This window comes from Erinaceus europaeus, chromosome 8, assembly GCF_950295315.1.
Source record: "Erinaceus europaeus chromosome 8, mEriEur2.1, whole genome shotgun sequence".
NCBI lineage: Eukaryota > Metazoa > Chordata > Mammalia > Eulipotyphla > Erinaceidae > Erinaceus > Erinaceus europaeus.
This window is the reverse complement of record NC_080169.1, coordinates 30,274,083-30,296,850: the sequence shown is the minus strand read 5'-3', so window position 1 is coordinate 30,296,850 and position 22,768 is coordinate 30,274,083. Positions and strand designations below refer to the sequence as shown.

Below are 22,768 nucleotides of genomic sequence, written 5' to 3'. Positions count from 1 at the left end.
TTAGTTCTATTGTGAGCCACTAGATTTGATCCATTCATTCCTATTGTGTGTTCTTTTTTTAAAAAAAATATTTATTCCCTTTTGTTGCCCTAGTGTATTATAGTTATTATTTTTGTTGTTATTGATGTCATTGTTATTGGATAGAACAGAGAGAAATGGAGAGAGGAGGAGAAGACAGAGGGGGAGAGAAAGACACTTGCAGACCTGCTTCACCACTTGTGAAGAACGCCTCTGCAGGTGGGGAACCAGGAGGCTCAAACCTGGACCCATAAGATGATCCTCGTGCTTTGCACCACCTGTGCTTAGCCCACTGCACTACCGACCGACTCCCGTGTGTTCTTTTAAGAACTAAGTGGAGGGAGTTGGGCGGTAGCGCAGCGAGGTTAAGCACACGTAGCGCAAAGCTCAAGGGCCGGCTTAAGAATCCCAGTTCGAGCCCCCGGCTCCCCACCTGCAGGGGAGTCGCTTCACAACCAGTGAAGCAGGTCCGCAGGTGTCTGTCTTTCTCTCCCCCTCTCTGTCTTCCCCTCCTCTCTCCATTTCTCTCTGTCCTATCAAACAACAATGACATCAATAATAACTACAATAAAACAACAAGGACAACAAAAGGAAATAAGTAAATAAATATTAAAAAAAAAAAAAAAAGAAGAAGAAGAACGAAGTAGAGTGGCCCAGAATGGTGATTCAGCAGGAGAAAGGAGGACTTCATGTAGAAGGCTCTAGTGGTACCACCACATATGCCAGGACAGTGCTCACTGAAGGAATTATTTTCCCTGGTATATGAAAGTAACATTAGTGTGAGACTCATTATACACACACACACACACACACCCCAGAAACAAAGGTACTTAGGTTTGGCCTATATTGCTTTCCACAGATTTGTTCTACTAGCAAAATCTCATAGAGTATTTAAGTTTCCAAAAGAGATAATAATCTGTGGTGGTGAGATAATTAGTGTAAGGAAAGGGAGAATATTACATCTGTGTTATCTTAAGAACCCGTGGATAGTGTTATTTTCTGGTTCCTCAAGGAAGAATCCTAGAGAATTACCACACCCTCAAGGTATTTAAGATTAAACATCCAGGAGTAAGGAATCTTGACTTTCACTGATCTCAAAGAAATTTTTTATATGTTTTTCCAAGAATTGTTTGAAGAAATGATTTGGACTCTGAGGAGAGTTAATTTCTAGGGATGCTTCTAATAGGATCACCCATAAAACTGAAAAATTTAGAAAACAGAATGCACCATGGTCTATGATTATTATAAATTCAGATACTCTCATCAGAATATTACAGACCACTAGTTAGCAACATGTGAAAATATTCATGTTATATTCAGTAAATCAAACAGATTATAGAAGACTATATGATATGACTATCTTTTGTTTCCAAAAACATGCAAGGTTGGGGTGGGAAGACAGTCTTCTTCTTCTTCTAGCGTTTGCCCTTCTTCCGTAGCCAGTCAACAGCGTCAGATTGAGCCTGATGTCTACTTGTTGCTGACTTTGAAAGTGACTGGGATCCATGTGGATTCAGTCGGCTAGGAAGGATCGACAGTTTCCCCAATAAATGGGTACTCACGGGATGCACCACGAGAAGGTCGATCCAATGCATCCCGGGAAGACAGTATCTGACTATCTCTAAGTAGTAAATGATTAAAAATATTAACAGAGAAAGAAAACAGAGCATTATACTAGCTACATATGGTGCCGGAGATCAAACCTAGGACTTTGCGTTTGCAAAGTCTGTGCTCTACCTACTAAACCACCTCCCCAGTTATGTAATGAAGGTTTATATTCTTTATTTCTGAACAGTGAAATATTTAGATTCGTCTTTGTGCTTCTCTATACTTGCAGCTTTTTCTCTGAATATATTACTTGCCAAAAAATAATAAAGTCACAAATATAAATCAAAGTTGTTTATAAATGACAAAAAAACCTCTTGCTTAAACAGTTCTTAATATCACATAGTTTAAGTCATTTATTTTGTTGTTACTTTCTTCTTTTTAATATTTATTTTATTTATTCCCTTTTGTTGCCCTTGTAGGGTTTTTTGTTGTTGTTGTTGTTGTTGTAGTTATTGTTGTCATCATTGTTGGATATGATAGAGAGAAATGGAGAGAGGAGGGGAAGACAGAGGGGGAGAGAAAGATAGACACCTGTAGACCTGCTTCACCACTTGTGAAGCGAAACCCCTGCAGGTGAGGAGCTAGGGGCTTGAACCGGGATCCTTATGCCAGTCCTTGTGCTTTGCGCCACGTGTGCTTAACCTGCTGTGCTACCACCTGACTCCCCATTCTTATTTTCATACCCTTTCCATTTTCTGAAATCACTACCCAAGTAAACCAACAGCTCAAGGTAATGATACAAAATTACATCCAACATTTGGTAAGGTTTTGTAAGGCCCAAGTATACTATAAAGTTACAGGATTAAAAGAAAATAAATACCTATTGTTTTTCACACATACTTACAGGTACTGGTTCTTACCCAAATTATTTATCCTGATATTTTTCATTTGTACCAGTAATGCCATACATTGAATAAATCAAGATTCTAACTTGAGCAATTCAAGTATAGGGTAAAATGTAGGTTCAGGTCATATGAATATTCTTCCAGTTAAAAATCACTGCAGGAGGAAAAAAAAAAAATCATTGAAGTAGGAGGCAGTGGTAGTGCACCAGGTTAAGCGCACACAGTACAAAGCAAAGGATCCACACAAGGATCCAGGTTCGAGACCCCGAATCCCCACCTGCAGGGGGGGGGGTCACTTCACAGGTCTGTAACTACCTTTCTCTCCCCCTCTCTGTCTTCCCTTTCTCTCTCAATTTCTCTCTGTCCTATCCACCAGAAACAAAAATAGAAGAAGGCTGCTAGGGCCACTGGAGTTGTGGTACAGGCACCAAGCCCCAGCGATAACCCTGGAGGCCAAAAAAAAAAATTCATTGTAGTATAATGGGAGATATTTCTATGCATGTGAAAAGGGGGGCGGGGGAGCCTAGGCAACTCCAGACTTAGGAATCATGTTTCTAGGAGAGGCTGACTACCACACAACACACTCTGTAGAAGGAATAGATTCATAATTCCCTTCAAACATATATATATATTTTTTTTTATATTATATATATAATTCCTTTGTGTCAGCCATTGAAATGCCAGGTGGAGAGTTTTCATAGAGACCAAAAAGACAGTGATATTTTTGGAATCCCAGAAGAGTGCCTAGCAAGAACTGAGCCTTCTGGTGCCTCAAGATAGAACCCCTGGGTGAGAGATAAAGAGCTGCCAAACTGATTGGTATGAAAAAAATAAATAAACAGGTTGGCAGCCTAACAGCTATTCTCCAGATTCCCCTTGTCTTGAGTGCATGTGTGTTATTTTTATCCAGGTCAATCTCACTGAGCTCAAAGTCTTCCCTAACCCCCCAAATGCTGTTACCAATGTGACTGCAGCTGTGATGGTGCTTCTGGCTCCCAGAGGCAGAGTGCCGAAAGACCGGAGTTGGAAAGCAGCTAAAATCTTCATGGGAAAGGTATCAGACACCCTTGCAGGATGAAAATCCTGATAGTTCAAGTACTGTTCTCAATTCTACGGTTATACATAACAGCAAATGATGTTCAAGTCAAAGAAATCATCTTCCAGTCCCCTAAGTATTATCTCCTCTCTAGACTTACACATTTTGTTTGCCAAGTTTGAGGTTAGCTTGGGGTTACAGCTTACTAAAGTCAACACCAGCAGCAGTTGGAAGATTGCTAATTATTTTCAAAATTATGAAAGCAGTTAAGTGTAGGAGGGAGAAAATTACATGGATTTCTTATGTAGGAAAAAAAATGTTACTAATGTACGAGAAGGTGAAGCAAGGGGGCTTTTTGGTATGTGTTTTTCTTTTTCTTGCTTGCTTTTCTTTTCTTCGAAATGTGAATGCCTCCTGTGAAGGACTGAATATTTTACCCTGGGATAGAGGAGATTTTAAAAGTGTCCATTGCTAATTCTAACTTCATACTATAAGGACTGAAAAAGTCAAACAGTAGGATAAATGCAGCTTGCCAATTTTGCCTTTGTAATATAAGTCCTAAAAGCTGATTTTAACTTTTGATCTTGGAATTTTCTCTGCAGCCAAAATGGATTCATTGCAGTAAGTCTTTTTGCCTTGTAGGTTGATGATTTTTTGCAAGCATTAATTAACTATGACAAAGAACACATTCCAGAGAACTGTCTAAAAGTGGTGAATGAACAGTACTTGAAAGACCCAGAGTTTAATCCGAACCTGATTCGAACAAAATCTTTTGCAGCAGCTGGTCTCTGTGCCTGGGTCATCAACATCATTAAATTTTATGAGGTATCTGTTGTAATGTGATTGTTTACTTGTGCTTTTTACAGAGGATCATAAACATGTTGATTTCTATACCATCAAAGTATGGTAAGCAATTTGACATTTAATTTAAGATATAAGTGTATGTTCTAAGAATGAGCATGAAATTGTCAGGTTAAAACAGAAATTTATGCAGGAGGTATTTGAAATATTAAAAACTATCTCTTCTTAGGGCAGTGTAACTCTAGTTTGGATCAAATAAACCTTCACTGGTGTTTAATGAGACTTAACTCTTCCTCCCAAAGCAAAAAAACAAAAAAAAAAAAACAAAAAAAGAAAGACATTAACCAACTGAAGTGAAGAAGAAGTAACCTTTCCATTTTGCTTTAGTGTTTTAATGACAGATAGATTTTTACCTATATATAACCAAACCTCAAATTTTTATTTTCATTCAATGCAGAGATCATTATTTAACTTAGTAACTGACTTATCAATTCTTCTGGTCCAGCAACTATGCTGAAGTAGCTTGCTGAATGCTGGGTAACTATGAAGAACAGTCTTGTTTGTCTTGGAATGTTATATGTTATGTCCAAATATGGAAGTACTGAGACAATTTCAAGTATAGATAGTGACATTTCCAAAATGATTTGACACAAAACCCAAAACCAGGTTCTATCTTTTTATAGAAAATAGGATCCTGTTGCTATTATCTCACACCATCATAAAATTATGGCCCTCACTGCATGTTAAGTGAACAGTCAAGCAGGGTGCAGTATTGTCTCTTTTGGGTATTATTTTGTTATTAAGTAGAAGTTAAAATAGAATTTTCTTTCTTCAGTAGGAAAGAAATCAATACACCTAAAATCTCCAACCACTTACTGAAATAACACATGCATTGAAGGTGATTGTGAACTTAGAAAATAAAGTGAAAGGATGAACAATACTGTATGACACCATGTCTCACTTTCTCTTTTAAGTTTAGGGAATTAACTTGTTCTCACTTCGTACTATTTAATTTTTTATTGTCCCAGGGTTATTGCTGGACCTTGGTGCCTGCCAATAAATCTACAACTCCTTGTAGCCATTTTTTATGGTGACAGAGAGAAATTTAAAGGGAAGGAGAAAACAGGGAGGGATGTAGAGAGGGAGGGAAAGACACCTGCAGCACTGTTTTACTACTTCTTCTTCTAGCGTTTGCCCTTCTTCCGTAGCCAGTCAACAGCGTCAGGTTGAGCCTGATGTAAAGTTTCGAGACCTCCTTTGAATCTGGAGAGGTGGCAGTCATTGACTATGTGGGTCATAGTCTGTCTGTAGCCGCAGGGGCAGTTCGGGTCGTCTCTGGCTCCCCAGCGATGGAACAGAGCGGCGCACTGGCCATGCCCTGTTGGATAGCGATTGAGGAGGGCCCAGTCATAACGTGCTAGGTCAAAGCTTCTTGAGTTTTACTACTCAAGAAGCTTCTCTGTGCAAATGGGGACCAGGGACTTGAACCTAGATCCTTGTGTATAGTTGAACTCATTGGATGTGCCACTGCCTGGTCCCATCGACATTTATTTTATTTTCAACCATTTTTAGAATCTCAGTGGTGTTTGGCCTGTGTAGCATCTTATACAAATGTATTTTACTTTGATGTCCAGAATAAATGAGTCAATAAGAGGCCATCAGACAGAACATAGAAAGCTATGTGTTTTGCTCTGTTGTTAACACCATTAGTAAGAAACAAGCAACAAATTGCTTGGTGAGTTAAATAATTTAATTGTGAATTTTTGGGTAAATGTAGGAATAATCTACTTGTCCTCTTTGCTTTTTAGGTCTACTGTGATGTGGAACCAAAACGGCAAGCATTAGCCCAAGCAAACCTAGACTTGGCTGCAGCTACAGAAAAATTAGAGGCAATTAGGAAAAAGCTTGAAGTAAGTGCAAGTTATAATACTGAAGAGGTTCTTAAGAGTTAGAAATATCCCCTTTAAAAAAAAAAGAAAAGTAAAAAAGAAATATCCACTACCCCATATTTTCACTTTAGAATCCCATCTTTAGATGGAGCCATATCTGAGCAGCACAGATGGTTCCTAGTCAGGATTCAGCATGACAGCTGGCACATAGGAAGCACTTAAAGGAATATTAAGATTAGGCTGAAGCAGAAAGGAATTTTCATTAATATATTCATTTATGTATTTGTTCAGTAGATATTTTTTAGGTAGATGGTAAGAGGCAGAGAAAAAGAGACAGAAAGGGAAGGACAGGGCACTTAATGGTTCACTTAGTAGAGACATACATCATGTATGAGGAACTGAGTTTGTCTCCTTTCCCCATTGGGGGAAACTTCATGAGTAGCGGAGAAGTGTTGCAGGTCAGTCCTCACCGCCCCCCCCCTTAGGAAAAAGAAAAGTAAAATGGCCACCAGGGGCTGTGAAGCCATCATAAAAGCACCAAACTCCAACAATAACTCTAGTGGCCAAAATAACTTTATTAAAGTAAATTAAAACAAAATGTCTAGAAAAGAAAGGGAAAGAAAGACATCACAATACTACTTTGACATTTGCTGTGTGCTCCCGGGTAGTAGCCAGGGATACAAACCCATGTATTCCCACCTATAAAACATGCCTTCTACAGTGTGAGCTACCCAGCTCCTGGTAGATATTTTTGCCTTCTATTAGATATCAAACTTAAAGTGGAAGCCTTCGTTCTTTCCATTCTAGGTAACTCTTAGATCTGTCAATAAAAGTGGAAGGGTAGCACTAGTGATTATAAGCAGAGATTCAGAAGTCAGACTGCATGAATTGTATCTTGGCTCCACTGTTCATTGTTTCACTCTACACACTGTCAAGATCAACCTCTCTGAACTTCTCTTTTCTTATCCCTGAAATAAGTATTATCAAAGCATTTATTTCTTAAGATTGTGAGAATTGAATGGAAATAATGCATATTCAGTAACTGACACATCGCAAGTATTTAAAGAATACTAGTTTTGTTTTATATTCTTTGGATAGGCACCTAGTAGAGGAATTGATGGACCATATGGTAGGCCTATTTATCATCATCATCATCATCATCTTCAATTTAGCATTGATTTACAAAGTTAGGCTTCTGGGGTGTAGTTTCATACCTATATGTGAGTGTACAACTCACCAACCCATCACCAAAATCCTATGCCCCATCGTCACCTGCCCCTCCCCATAACTACCATTATTCTCACAAAATTTAAGAAACAGATTAGTTACTTTTTTTTTGAAGGTTTGTTTGCTTTAAGTAACTATATTGCAAATAGGAGGGTAACCATCTTAGAGTTGTCGTTCATTTCTGGATATTTAACTTAGTACTATCGCATCTAATTCCATTCATTTTGTCCCCCAAAATGCATCCTTTATTTTTTTAACATGGTATGTCTATTCTTAATATTATACTGTTTCCCAAAGAGGCTGGATTGGAATACTTTCTGTTTAAAATAAAATTTAAAAAAATCCCCAAAACAAACAAGTTAAAAAAAAATACTAGTTTCAAAGTGAAGATTGGTTGAGGTAGGTTTCTACTTGACCTACAAGTTACCAGGGTAGTAAATTGAGAAAAATTTCAAGGGAAAAAGAAAAGATGAAAGAACTTTGTTTCATTTACATTGAGATAATAAATATTTTAAGATTATTGTAGGAATTGGAAAATAATTCACCTGGAAGTGTGCACACCTTTCCATCTTGGAAGCCCTTAGTTAAGCAAGCCTGAGCATTGCAGCACTTGGTAAAACTTCACAGATGATTGAGCAGTGCTGTAGTGTCTCTCCCTCTCTATCTCATCTTCTCTGTCTGTTTGGAAGAAAAGGAGTGAAAATAATTTCCCTAAGAGAAGTGAAATCACTCATGCAGGAGGTCATGACACCACACACACACACACACACACACACACACACACACACACACTCTCACACCATATTTCAATACGGAGTTTTAACTAAAAATGGTTCAAAATGTAATGTGAACCCCTGTTCAGGATCTGGACCGAAATCTAAACAGACTGACAACTTCCTTTGAAAAAGCAATAGCCAAGAAAGCTCAGTGTCAAGAAGAAGTAAATCAGACTAACACCACTATTGAACTAGCTAATAGACTTGTCAAGGAACTTGAGGTAAGTTAATTTTTCTTTCAAAATTCTAGTTGCAATATTTAGGTCATCTTTTTGTTTTGGAGCTTGTCAAAATTCTAGTTGCAACATTTCCCCCCCCCTCCAGTTGCAACATTTAATCATCTTTTTATTTTGGATCTTTATGTGTTATCAGTAATAGATAAATGTATATGAAGTTGATAGCAAAGAGGAATATTTAATCATAATTCATACTGTGAATCTAACATAAGGAAGTGATAGATTCTAGTTTTTAGCCTATAACCAACCATGAGTTCAGTGGTTTTTTAAAGCTATAAACTGAGAGTAGTCACTAAAAAGCCACATTATTAAACTGTTTGCTAATATATTTAACATATATTTGCAATGGGATTCTATCAACAGAAATTTCTTCTAGCAAAACTTGTTTGATTTAGTTTTTTGTGTTTTCCGTGACATCTTTTTATAATGACTGATATAGTAATGCTAGTGATTACTCCATGGAATAAAAATTCTAAGAACAGTTCTTGCTAACTTTCTCCTGTTTGAACATGGGTGGTAAAATGTATATCCTTGTCATCAGTATATACTACTATGTGTGATACATTTATATTATTCATACATACATATCATTCAGTCACAAGTAGGATTGAAGTGCTAATAAATGCTACAGCATGAATGAACTGTGAAAGAGAAACATATTAAATTTTTTGGTCACATATCATGACATGTATGGTATGGGAAAAATCTAGAAAGTCAATTCTGTAGAAACAAAGTATTGGGATACCAGAAAAGTTGTAAGCTATTTCTCTGTTTTTCTATCCAAAATGTACCAGGACTTTTCCAACAACACAATAGATTAGAAGTTACCAGGGCTTGAGAATGCACGGGCTCAAATGGGTGTGCCACCATTACCAGGGCTTGACAAAGGGGATGTAATTTGGGTTAATGTCTATTGGGTACAGCTTTCCTTTTGCATGAAGAAAATGTTCTAAGTAGGTATCAGAGATTATCACACTAACCTGTTACTATATTAAAATCCTTTCTGGGCCGGGTGATGGTGCACCTAGTTGAGTGCACATGTTATAGTGCTTAAGGACCCAGGTACAAACCCCAGTCTCTACCTGCAGGGTGAAAGCTTCACAAGTGGGGAAGTAGTGTTGCAGATGTCTCTCTTGCCACACTCCCTCTCCCCTCCCCTTTGTTGGCCTTGCTGTGGTTATTATTGTTGTTATTGGTGTCATTGTTGTTGAATAGGACAGAGAGAAATCGAGAGAGGAGGGGAAGACATAGGGGGGAGAGAAAGATAGACACCTGCAGACCTGCTTCACCGCCTGTGAAGCGACCCCCTACCCTGCAGGTGGGAAGCCGGGAGCTCAAACCTGGATCCTTAGGCTGGTCCTTGCACTTCACGCCACACACGCTTAACCCACTGTGCTACTGCCCGACCCACCACACTCCCTCTCTACCACCGCATTCTCTCTCCATTTCTGGATCTCTCTATCCAATAAATAAATAAATACCAAAAATATAAAAAAGTCTACAGAAATAAATCCTTTCCATTGGGTACTTACTATAGGAAACAGATTTCACTGTATGAGAACTAGATCTCAGTAAAACTGCTATTTTCATTTAAGCACTGGCTATAGTATAAACATGCAGTGTTAGAAATGGATTTATTTGAAAGTAATAGAAAAACTGATTAGTAGTTACTTAAACAAATGGAAGTTTGTTGTTCATATATTAAAAAACACAAGGTGCCAGGTGGTGCACCCAGTAGAGTACACACATTACCCTGTGCAAGGACCAGGATTCTAACCCCTCCCCCCACCCCAATCCCCACCTTCGGGGGCGTGATAATACTACTGCAGTTATCTATCTATCTATCTATCATCTATCTTCCCCTCCTTCTCAGTTTCTCTCTGTCCTATCAAATAAAAGGGAAGACAGGGTGGGGTTAGGTGCTGCCAGGAGCAGTAGATTCATCTTGCAGGTACCAAGCCCTGGAGATAGCCTTGGGTCAGTCAATATTAGTGTTGATACATGTAATTGTGGTAAGACACATAATCTCCTTGTGCCTTTCTGCTTTTCTATACTTAGCATGTGGTCATTCAACCTCAGCATTTTGCCACATGAACATAGATGGCTACTATACCTTTCAAGTCAAGCAAGAAAAAGAGGAATCTTTGTCAGCCATATTTTCTTCCCTTTATAGAAAAAAAAAAGAGTTTCCTGACAACCTTTCTGGCAAACTACCACTTTGGTTGCTGTAGCCTGAAGTAGATTGACCACATCTAACTACAAAGAAGGCTGGACTAGAAGGAAATGGAATTATTGTTATGGCTTAGTCAATCACAGGCCATCCTATGGGATTGGACATATTACCCTTCCTTCCAAAACTAGAGTTGCCTAAGCAAGAGAAATGTGTACTAGGAGGGGTTCAGCTGAACCATACCCTAATTTCTATAATTACAATATGCATTAAAAATCTTATTTAAACCTACTGCTAATTTAAATCCTTCATCCCTTGGAGACTCCTGATACATTAATGATACATAAGTTCCTAGTTATGTTCTGCGTAATCCTGTCTTTCCATTACATCTCAAAAATGCAAGTCTTTTTTCATTTGGTATGACTAAGAGTATTGAACTCACCCTTAACTTTTTGCTCTCTTTCTCATAAGATGCATTTAATCCACCTCCATACAGGATTGACTGTACCTCCGAAGTCTGTTTCAGAATAGTAGTATTCTCAAGACCTTGACTTCACTACATGGGTCAGGCCCTATTATCTCTCTCCTGTAGCAATGCTATAGCCATCACTGCTCCTGCACCTGGGATTGACATTTCTGGATTGAGAGAGACAGAGAAAGAAAGATGATAAGATACCACAGCCCTGAATCTTCCCTCAGTTCAGTGAGAGCCAGATGTGACAAACCAAGCTCAATATCGGGCCACTCATGTCACTGCTTTCAGAATCCTCTAATAACTGTTTATCTAAATCAAAGTACATCTAAAGGCCCTACCAGGCTTGTAAGACCCTGCATGACCTGGTTCCTAGATAACTTTTCATCATTACTTCTGCCACGGTCCCGTTTTTCCATCGTCACTGACCTCTTCATTCTTCCTCATGCTTTGGAATACTTTTCAACTTGATCTTCACCCTTTTCCTTCATGGGGCTTACACATTCCCACATAATTGCATTACTGCCTTGCTCACTTTCTTTAGGTCTCTGCTAAAAGTTCTTATCATTTATGTATGTTTTATTTTTTTCTAGCCTCCCTACATAAAACATTCATCCTGCTCTCCCCCCACACATAACTCTATAGAACTTTACACTATTCTGCTTTATTATTTCTGTAGTATTTATCACAACACAATATACAGGTGGATATGCATATAAATGAGTATGTTTGCTTTGAGGAGGGTCTTTTCTTCCCTAACAAACACAATCCTCAAAAGTCAGAAACTTCATCTACCTTCGACACCGCTTGACCCTAAACATATAGAAATACCATTGGTATGCCACAGGCATCAGTAGATAATTGTTGAATAAATGAATGGATGTGAGGAGCCTCCTATGTTAAAAAAAAAATTCTTGGGAGTCGGGCAGTAGCGCAGTGGGTTAAGTGCAGGTGGCACAAAGCCCAAGGACCGGTGTGAGGATCCCAGTTTGAGCCCCCAGCTCCCCACCTGCAGGGGAGTCGCTTCACAGGTGGTGAAGCAGGTCTCTAAGTGTCTCTCTTTCTCTCCCCCTCTCTGTCTTCCCCTCCTCTCTCCATTTCTCTCTATCCTGTCCAATAGCGAAGACATCAATAATAACAACAACAACTATAATAATAAAACAAGGGCAACAAGAGGGAATAAATAAATAAAAATTAAAGAAAAAAGAAAAAAATTCTTGAATCCTTTCAAGACTTGTTCTTATATTAGAAAAAATAATTCCATTCCTACTGGTGGAGTTTATAACTTTTCCCATGTAAAGTAGAAAGATAACAGTTTGAAGTACTTTCCATTTGTGTGGTACAGAAGGATAAGAAAAGTATCATTTTATGATTGTTTTCTGGAAGTAGTTATACACTATCTGAACATCTCATCAAGAGCAAAAGGGCTCTATCATATGTCTCTAACAGTGGCTTCCCAAGTTGGTTGGGTTTTTTTTTTGCCTCCAGGGTTATCACTGGGGCTCAGTGTCTGCACTATGAATCCACTGCCCTGAAGGCCATTTTTTTTTGTTGCCCTTGTTGTTGTTGTTATTGCCGTTATTATTGTTGTTGGATAGGACAAGAGAGAAATTGAGAGAGATGGGGAAGACAGGGCGGAGAGAGAAAGATAGACACCTGCAGACCTGTTTCACCACTTGTGAATCAACGCCCCTGCAGGTAATGAGCTGGAGGCATGAACTGAGATCTTTACACCCATCCTTGCACTGCGTGCCATGTTCACTTAACCCAGTGTGCTACTGCCTGGCCCCCCAAAGATATTCTTTAGTTACTCTAATGACTTAGTCAAGGGCAAGGATTAAAAGATTGCATAATGTTAAGCAGGGAAAATATACATGTGTGCACATGTGTTTTAAAAGGATCAACTGAAGATGTCTGACCTTTTCTTTGAGGATACATTCTTTCTGACTATAACAGGAGACAGTTAACTTCTGAAAAGCATCAAGACTGATGATTTTGTCTATGTAGCATTGACCTGGAAGCTCAGCCATTCAGACTAATAAATCAGGCAATTTATATTTAATCATTAACTAACTCCTGAGCTGAACAGCTGTTCAAAATTAGAAATAGGTCACCCCCGCCAGGATGACATTACAAGCAATCTATAATGCATTAGAATAAAATTATAGTGATTTTTAACTGTCTAGAAATTTATTACCGGACATGTTCCAACTCTTAAACCCTTGTTAGCCAGTGTCAGTAAATGATTTATGCTGTGTAGGAGGTATAGGGAAATTATTGATGATTTCAATAGCCAATAAGTCTATGTTTACTAAATCTTCAAATTTCAAAGCTGTTTTAGAGAATTAGGTAGGTGCTCTTTATTGTTTATTATCACCAACCAAAGACAACAAAGATAGAGGGAGGATACATGAAACATTTCTCTTAAAAATTAATGGATATATTGTCATTAAGGATAAAAGGTTAAAACAAAATTATAAAGAGGACTAGAGGCTTACAGTTCCTTAGTATCTGACTGTATTGCTGTTGTGGCCTGGCTCTTCTCACACAGTACATGGAGACTGTAACAAAACATCTTTGATAATCATTTTCAGCTATTCCTTTCACAACCTTGGCATTGTAGGTGCTATGATAGCTTGTAGGGAACTGATACTCTATTTCACTCTGCCACCTTTTATTGTTATTTTCTGGGCATTCTATCTCTTATCATGAATAAATCTAAATTTCACAACAGTATTTTTTTTTTTCAACATTGGGGATTCACAGCTGTGACTCGACTTTTTCAAATAGAAAGGGAGAGACAGAGAGAGAGAGAGTATAACATATACAGGCTCAAACTTAGGTTCTTCACATGGCAAAGCAGTCCACCTCCCAAGTGAGCTAAATCACCAGCCTCACAGGGTTCTGCTTTTTTTTTTTTTTTTGCACTTCTTGTACTATCAAATTACTGATTTTTCCTAGGCCTTATTGACTTACATGTTCTTATAATATTGGATCAATTTTAAGCATTTATTGAGACACAGTGAATTGGTAAGCTATCCTGTAGTCAGTATACATCAATACTTACTGCAGCTCCCATCAAATCCTGTATTAAAGGATCCACATAATTAACTGAGAAAACAAATTTTAAATGACCATGAAACTAGATAGAAGGACTTCACTAGTATTCTCTTGAGTATGTGATCTTCATAGTCAGTGATGTCCACCCAATTTTCTTTTTCTTCCTTTTTCTGACATTTATTTATTTTATTAATGCAAAAAAATGAGGGGGCAGGGCAGTGACACGCCCAGCTGAGTGCACACATCACATAAGCAAGGATCTGGGTTCAAAACCCCAGAACCCACCTGTAGGGAGATGCTTTATGAATGGTAAAGCAGGGCTGCAGTTTTCTTATCTATTCTCTCCCTCTCTACCTTCCCCTTCCCTTCTCCTCTCAATTTCTCACAATCATACATTTTTTTTTTTTTTGCATGGAAAAGAAGGTGGTGGGATGCTCACCAGGAGCAGTAGGTTTGTGGTGCTACCCTGGTAGCAATAATAATTTTGAAAAAGCAAAGGGCTGTAGAGAAGGGGGGTAGGGGATAAGTTGTGGGGGCTTTTGGGTCCTACTGCAAGATGGTGGAAAAGGTCCTATGTTGGGGGCTGAGAATGTTTTTGCAGACACCTGTCATGGGGAGGTGAGGAATGATACACATGTCAACAACTGTACTGAAACCATAAACCTCCCTAATAAAATGTGAACAAAATAAGTTTTGTAACTTTCAGAACTATTTAATTGACAGAATCTCCAGGATAGGAGCTAGCTGTTTTATTACATTATTAAAAGTGTTACTTTTTTTTTTTTTCTGTAGTCAGTCTATATAGCCAGTTTGTATGAGGGAGGAAAAGGTTTGTAAGGAGAACCTGGTTAAGTCCACCATTAAAAACCTAACATTACTCCAGCTTGGTTCAAAGCTATTGGTTCTTTACTCCTAGAGCTTGAGGAGAGTATTTCAGCCTTTCAGGAAAGACTCAAAATCACATGAAAAGTTTAGGAGTTCCATCAAGAGGATCTAAGGTGCAATTGCAGTGAACTCCACTAACCAAAGCATGAGCTGTCCATTGTAAGAATGAGTTTCATGCAGATGAATGATTTAGTAGTCAAATCAACCAGTTATGTGCTCTTCCTACTAAAAACTGCAGGAAGACATGGAATGAAAATGTGCTATAAGGTAATTAATGGCACTGTGCATTTGTTGATGTGATAGTTATCTAGCAATAGTGGCACCTAAGCAATTTTATCTTTCAGTCAGAGAAGATTCGCTGGGGTCAGTCTATTAAATCCTTTGAAGCTCAAGAGAAGACACTCTGTGGGGACATTCTCCTCACAGCAGCGTTCGTGTCCTACATTGGATCTTTTACAAAACAGTATCGGCAGGAACTGATTGACTGCAATTGGGTTCCCTTTCTTCAACATAAGGTAAGCTTATCATTTGTAAAAATGGTACTGAAAGTTAAGTAGTAATATATATATATATATATATATATATATATATATATATATATATATATATGCCAGTTTGTTCATTACCTCTGCAGTAATAAATGGAAGATCTAGTATGAAGGGGAGACTTTTCCTTATCTATTGCAGTTTTTCTTATTTTAACAAATGCAGGAAATATAAAAATTATTCAATTGTAGATATAAGTTATAGATAATGTAGTTGGAAAACTACTGTTAACATCGTAGGCAACTGAAGTCAAATTCAGATTATTATAAGACCTGACACTTTTTGTTTTCTTGCAACTGCTTTCAGACTTAAAGTGTCATCTTTGATTCACTATTATAAAAAGAGATCACCCTAAATTTGAAAATTCAAATCCATGTAGCAAATTGAAATATGGATTTGGAATATGGATTTTTTATAAAAAATAAAGGAATAGAACAGCGTATGATAGCATTAAGGACATAAAGAAATATTCCATAGATATAGATTATATGATGATTTCTAAATCTCTACAGTCATACTTATCACCCACCAACACTCTCCTGATCCTGAAATATAAATAAGTGACACATTTAATTAAGACCACTGCTTTGGAGTTGTGTACTAGTTCTTTTTGATTATTTTCTTTTAAAAAATATTTATTTTTGGATAGACACAGAGAATTTGAAAGGGAAGTGAGAAAGGGAGGAAAGACCCAGCAAGAGAGACCTGCAGCACTGCTTCACCCCTTGGGAACCCCCACTCACCCATCCCTGAAGGTGGGGGACAGGAGCTTGCATCCAGGTCCTTAAACACTGTAACATGTGCTCTTTACCATGCACACACACCACTACCTGACCCCAGGTTGTATACTGGCTTTCGACTTCTTTCTCTTCCTGAAAGACTGAGTACTAGAACACTTCTCTCCTCTCTGCCATCACTACGAGATTCTTCTTAGAGCATTCAAACATAGTTATTTCTCTCATTAAATTTAATATACCAGGAACCAGGTAATGGCTCACTTATCAAATAATTCACTCATTTAAACTATACAGCTCAGTGGTATTTAATTTATTTACTGAGTTGTACAGCCATCATCACTACCAATTCTAAAACACTTTTAAAATTTCTTTATTGAGGAATTGATGGTTTACAGTCTACAGTGAAATACAATAGTTTGGGGAGTCGGGTGGTAGCGCAGCGGGTTAAGCGCACCTGGCACAAAGCACAGGGACCAGCAAAAGGATCCCGATTCGAGCTGGGCTCCCCACCTGCAGGGGAGTCGCTTCGCTTTACAGGCGGTGAAGCAGGTCTACAGGTGTCTATCTTTCTCTCCCCTTCTCTGTCTTCCCCTCCTCTCTCCATTTCTCTCTGTCCTATTGAACAATGACTACAACAATAAAACAATTAGGGCAACAAAAGGGAATAAATAAGTAAATATTTAACCAAAATACAATAGTTTGTACATGTGTAATATTTCCACATAACAACCCCCACTATGCCCTCCTCTGCCATCATGTTTCATGACCTGAACCCTCCCCCGACCCCAGAGTCTTTTACTTTGATGCACTACACCACTAACACATTTCTATCACACCCAAAATGAGCTCCATATCCACAATCACCCTATCCTCTCCATGTTTATGACTGACTTTTTTCAGTTAGCGTGTTCTCCTGGTTCATCAGAAATGTAGCCCCAAGTTATAGTTTACCAGTGCCTGAGCAATAGCGAGTTTTTTTTGGGAACAGACCACATTTTGCTCATTCAGTCTTTACTTTATGGATGCTGGAGGTGTTTTTCTATTTTGGTTATTATTAATAATGCTGCTGTGAACATGAATATTATTTGTGTATTTTTTTTGTGTGTAGACATGTTTCATTTCTCTTGGGTTTTTGCTCAAGTGATGTGAAAATTTCTAGACTGTGAGGTAAATATGTATTTTTTAAATATTTATTTATTTATTTATTTATTTCCTTTTTGTTGCCCTTATTTTTCTTGTTGTTGTAGTTATTATTGTTAAGATGTCGTTGTTGTCGGATAGAACAGAGAGAAATGGAGAGAGGAGGGGAAGACAGAGGGGGAGAGAAAGATAGACACCTGCAGACCTGCTTCACTGCCGGTGAAGCAACTCCCCTGCGGGGGGGTGGGGGGGGGTCCAACCGGGATCCTTATGCCTGTCCTTGTGCTTTGCACCACGTGCACTTAACCTGCTACACTACTGCCTGACTCCCGATAAAAATGTATTTAACTTTATGGGGAATTTCCAGATTGCCAATATATGTTTGTAAGTGAATATATACATAATTTTATACATAGCATATCAATGGGGTAAGTAAGAGACTATTAAGTAAATGGTGATAGAACTTACTGGCTATTTGGACAGAACTACAGCTTAAGCTTTCCTTTATACTTTCATTGAAAAGAAAGGAACTAAAAAGAAAAAAAAAAAGAAAAGAACTGTATATGATTTAAATATTGGAATGTTAAATAAGCCAAAAGAAAAAGTTAATTAAGTAATGCATTATTATAAAATAGAAAGTGTACATGAGCATTTTAGAATGAGTAAAGGACCATATTTTTATTTCCATATTATAAGCTAAAAAAATTAAAATTAAATTAAACTTAAATATGGGGAGTTATTGAAGGATTTTGAGAAAATCTTTGTTGTGGTCAGAAATACATATTGAAAACTCTCTTATCGCAGTGGGCAGAAAGAGGCCCTTGTTATTAAGCTCATAACTAGAATGGCAATCCAGAAGACAGTGAACTACATGAAATGATGCCTATGGACATTGCAAGCAGGGGCTGACTCCAGAGGAGGCAAATAGGAATGCTGATGAAACAGCACAGTGAAAGTACAAACATAAAGATGCCATTTCCTGAGATGAACATCAGTTTAGGTGAAAAATATAGAGTCTGGTTTTAGGAACATTGAACTTGAGGTATCTTTTGAGTGTCATTAATGAATTAGCTGATAAGAGCAACAAGGAGTGGAAAATCCTATTTGGTTGCTATCAATATGTATAGGAGTGGTATGAACTCCTATAAACAGAAGTTTGTGTCCAGAGGGCTGATTCAGCGCTGATATGTAAATGGAAGTAGAAGAAGATAAAGAGGGAACAAGTAGTAATGGGAGAGCCCTCCAGATAAGAATGGTGGTAGGAGCCAGGCAGTGGTACACCTGGTTAAGCGCCCACATTACGTCACAGCTAAGAGTGGTGTTACTGGAAAGAAGAACATAAAGATGGAAGTGGTCAGAATCACCAAACCTATAGAGACAAGTGAGAAAACCAGGAACCAAAAGTACCCTGAGATTTGGAAATGTGACAGTCTGTTGCGACCACAAAGAATTTCAAGAACCAGAAATCAGATTGTACTGAGTTGTGCAGTTAAGTAAGGAAGGTGTGGGCAGGAAAGATAGCCTCTTCTCACAGGAACTTGCCTATAAAGGGAAAGAAATAAAAGAGACGAGTTGTTACAAACATGGAACCAAGTGAGGAGTTTGGGGTTTTTTTTTGTTTTGTTTTGTTTTGTTTTTTCAGTATAAATGAGACTAGAGCATGCTTCAATGCTTTATTAGATCTGGAGGGTTAAGCGCAGGTGGCGCAAAGCACAAGGACGGGCATAAGGATCCCGGTTCGAACCCCGGCTCCCCACCTGCAGGGGAGTCACTTCACAGGCGGTGAAGCAGGTCTGCAGGTGTCTGTCTTTCTCTCCCCCTCTCTGTCTTCCCCTCCTCTCTCCATTTCTCTCTGTCCTATCCAACAACAATAATAACTACAACAATAAAACAACAAGGGCAACAAAAGGGAATAAATAAATAAAATAAATATTAAAAAAAGAAGATCTGGAGAAGAAATTGTGTTGATAAAAAGTTGAAGCAGGGGGAGTCAGGCGGTAGTGCAGCAGGTTAAGCGCACAATGAATAGAACAGAGAGAAATGGAGAGATGAGGGGAAGACAGAGAGGGGGAGAGAAAGATAGACACCTGCAGACCTGCTTCACCACCTGTGAAGCAACTCCCCTGCAGGTGGGGAACCAGGGGCTTGAACTGGGATCCTTGAGCTTTGCGTGCCATGTGCGCTTAACCTGCTGCACTACCTACAATGTTGACACCACCACCAACAACAATAATAACTATAACAATAAAACAACAAGGGCAACAAAAAGGAAAATAAATAAATATTAAAAAAAAAGTTGAAGCGGTATGATTCTTCAGGATTTGGGAGTGGATAGGCTCCAAAGTAGAGGTAAAGGGAATGATCCTTAAGAGAAGGAAGACTCCTTCAACACAGGTGGGAGGGAAGAATGGCAGAGGTAGACACAGATGTAGATGCTGGTATTCAGGAAGAAAGTTACTCAATATAACTTTTCTTGGGGAAGTAGGAAAACGCAGTGGCAGCCAGCCAAAGAGGAGAAAACTAGAATTAGAACAAATGTGAGGAAAGTGGTAGGAACATCAGGAATACCCACTGGGTGACAGGAGAGTGCATGCTAAATGTTGCCTAGCAACTCAAAACAATGGAACATGAATTTACAAAAAGATAAATTCATAATCCCAGGAATGACAACTTTTTTTTCAGGAATACTCAAAAGTCTGAGAATTAAGAAAGAGAGGACAGGCATTGTTGGATCCAAAACTGTGCGCAAGATTTACTTACTGATAGACCAGAAGGAAAAAAAAAAGAGGGAAAAAAGGTTTTACACAGGTAGAAGAGCAAATAAGCAATAAAATATGTGTTTTAGGCCACATAGAGATGTGAGAATAGCCATAAATTGGTTTTAAAAATAATCTCAGGGGCCAGGCAGTGGCACTAAATGTAAGGACCTGAGTAAGGATCAGGGTTTGAGCCTCTGACTCCCCGTCTGCAAGGAGGACATTTCACAAATGGTAAAGCAGGTCTGCAGGTCTCTCTCTCTCTCTTTCTCTCTCTCTCTCTCTCTCTCCTCTCAATTTCTCTGTCCTAGCCAATAAAAATAGAGAAGTATTAAGTTCCAAGTGCAGGCAAAAATCCTGGAAGCAAAGAGGAAGAAAGAAAAGACAATTCTAATTATAGAAATGCCTTATGTGACAGCTCTGCTTTGGGATCATCTGTTTTGCAGTGTTGTCTGTAGTAAGAGATAAAATATCTAGCAAAAATACTGTATTTTAGTATTGTTTATGTGGAGTGATGTCTCCAGGTACAAAATACATTCCTGTGTCCTACTTAACCTCCAGTTATCTAAGGTGATCCTCAACGTGTTAGAATTTCTATAAGAGACAGACAGAAGGATGGATGGATGGATGGATGGATGGATGGATGGATGGATGGATGGATGGATGGACGGATGGATGACACTTTTACTTCATGTCAAATACATATTATTAGTAAACCAGTTTTGAAATACTGCAGTTGACAGGCTTCTGAGTGGAAAGTCATGATGAGACTTTCAGTGAGCTTCTGAAAGTCCACAGAGAATTTGCAGTTGTTTCCTTGACTATGGTTTCCTGTTTTCTTGCCTGTCACGCTGAGGTTTTTTCTCTGTCACAATGACCATTTACTGCACTGAACTCTGATTTTTAAGGTTTCAATTCCAATAACGGAGGGCCTGGACTTGATTGCTATGCTGACAGATGACGCAACAATTGCCACTTGGAATAACGAAGGTCTGCCCAGTGACAGAATGTCAACTGAAAATGCTGCTATCCTAACTCACTGTGAGCGCTGGCCTCTGATGATAGATCCCCAACAGCAGGGAATTAAGTGGATCAAGACTAAATATGGGACAGACCTAAAAGTCACACATTTGGGCCAGAAAGGGTAGGTGAAATTTGAAGGCTTTGTCTGTGTGACAGACAAGAAAACAGCAAAACTTCCTTGCTATGTAGTTGTTGTTCAGCTAATGTTGAATACACAATTTTTTTTAGCTAGAGATACAGACAGAGATAGAGTGAAAGACCACAGAACTGAAGCCTATTGCAGTGTAGTAAGAGCCAGTTTAGAACCTGGGTCATGCACAAGGCAAAGCAACAAGCCATCCAGGTAAGCTATTTTGCCAAACCTGAATAAGTAATTTTGGTGGCTTTCTGATATTTCATTTGACCTCAACCTCTTTTATATGTGAAATTTTAAAAATGCATTTCTTAAATTTAAAAAGTGATATTTTGCAGATATATGTAGTTCTTGGTTACCTGAATACTTGGATACAATTGTTTTTGAAGGAGTGGGGGTGAAATAAAACTATAGTTTAAAACTTACATGATAAATGATTTTAAAGTCAAGGTTTGATAATATCACAGGCATTCAATATATTTTGAATTTTTTGTCAAAAGAGGACCTGTTGAATAAATTTAAATGTATGATGATTAAGGACATTACATTTAGTTTAAGCTGTTAAATTTCACTTAGAAAATATAACTATAAAAGGAATCTTAAATCTAAACTTTCTTTTCTGTGTTATCTTGGTTTTATCTCAGTGTTTCATTTAAAATGCATACATTAAATTTAATTTAACATATATCATTTTGAACAGTTTCCTGTGCTTATTTACATTGTACTATCTCAATTCTGACTGAATTTTAAGGTTTTTGAACATCATCGAAACTGCTGTGACCTTTGGTGATGCCATTTTAATTGAAAATCTTGAGGAAGTAATAGATCCAGTCCTTGACCCACTACTAGGCAGGAACACGATTAAAAAAGGGAGGTAAGTCTTGCAGAATTTTTAACAAGTACTTTACACTTCCTGTTAAGTTTTCTTTGCAGTCTCCGTTTCTTAGCTTGGTCAAGCATAATCTAGAGTATCTTCCTGGTTCTATTTTTGAGTCTCCATTCCATGATACTGATACTCCAAGACTGAAGCAACTACAGTATGATACAGAATTTCAGAATGTTTGGTAAATACAGATCATGTTAACCAACTTCTTACAGACCCAAAACACGTCATCACAAATCTTATAGTGCTTTGCAGAATATCTCTAGTGTATTTGTCTTAACTGCATGACATGATTATCTTCATTTATGTTCTTTAAACCAGTTATAAACTTTCTCATTATTTTTAGTCTAGTCTCACCCAAGTCTTAGCATCCACAAAGTCATGGTTTTCCTGTGCTAGTTTTATATTTTCTAATACACTTAAAATATGTGTGAACATTAGAAAATTGTTCCTTGGGAGAAGGCAGTGACACATCTAGTTGAATATGTATTTTACCAAGCACAAAAATCCAGGTTCAAGTCCCCAGTT

At 38.2% G+C, this 22,768-nt stretch overlaps 1 protein-coding gene across 1 annotated transcript in view; it reads left to right on the top strand.

Moving 5' to 3' along the window:
• The window catches only part of DNAH11 (dynein axonemal heavy chain 11), a 388,706-nt gene that overhangs the window by 272,382 nt on the left and 93,556 nt on the right, over nucleotides 1-22,768 (top strand). Inside the window, 7 exon segments of the mRNA XM_060196111.1 lie at nucleotides 3,382-3,525; nucleotides 4,150-4,332; nucleotides 6,117-6,218; nucleotides 8,287-8,421; nucleotides 15,368-15,538; nucleotides 21,110-21,345; nucleotides 22,109-22,231. Of these exon segments, the coding sequence (XP_060052094.1) occupies nucleotides 3,382-3,525; nucleotides 4,150-4,332; nucleotides 6,117-6,218; nucleotides 8,287-8,421; nucleotides 15,368-15,538; nucleotides 21,110-21,345; nucleotides 22,109-22,231 (1,094 nt within the window).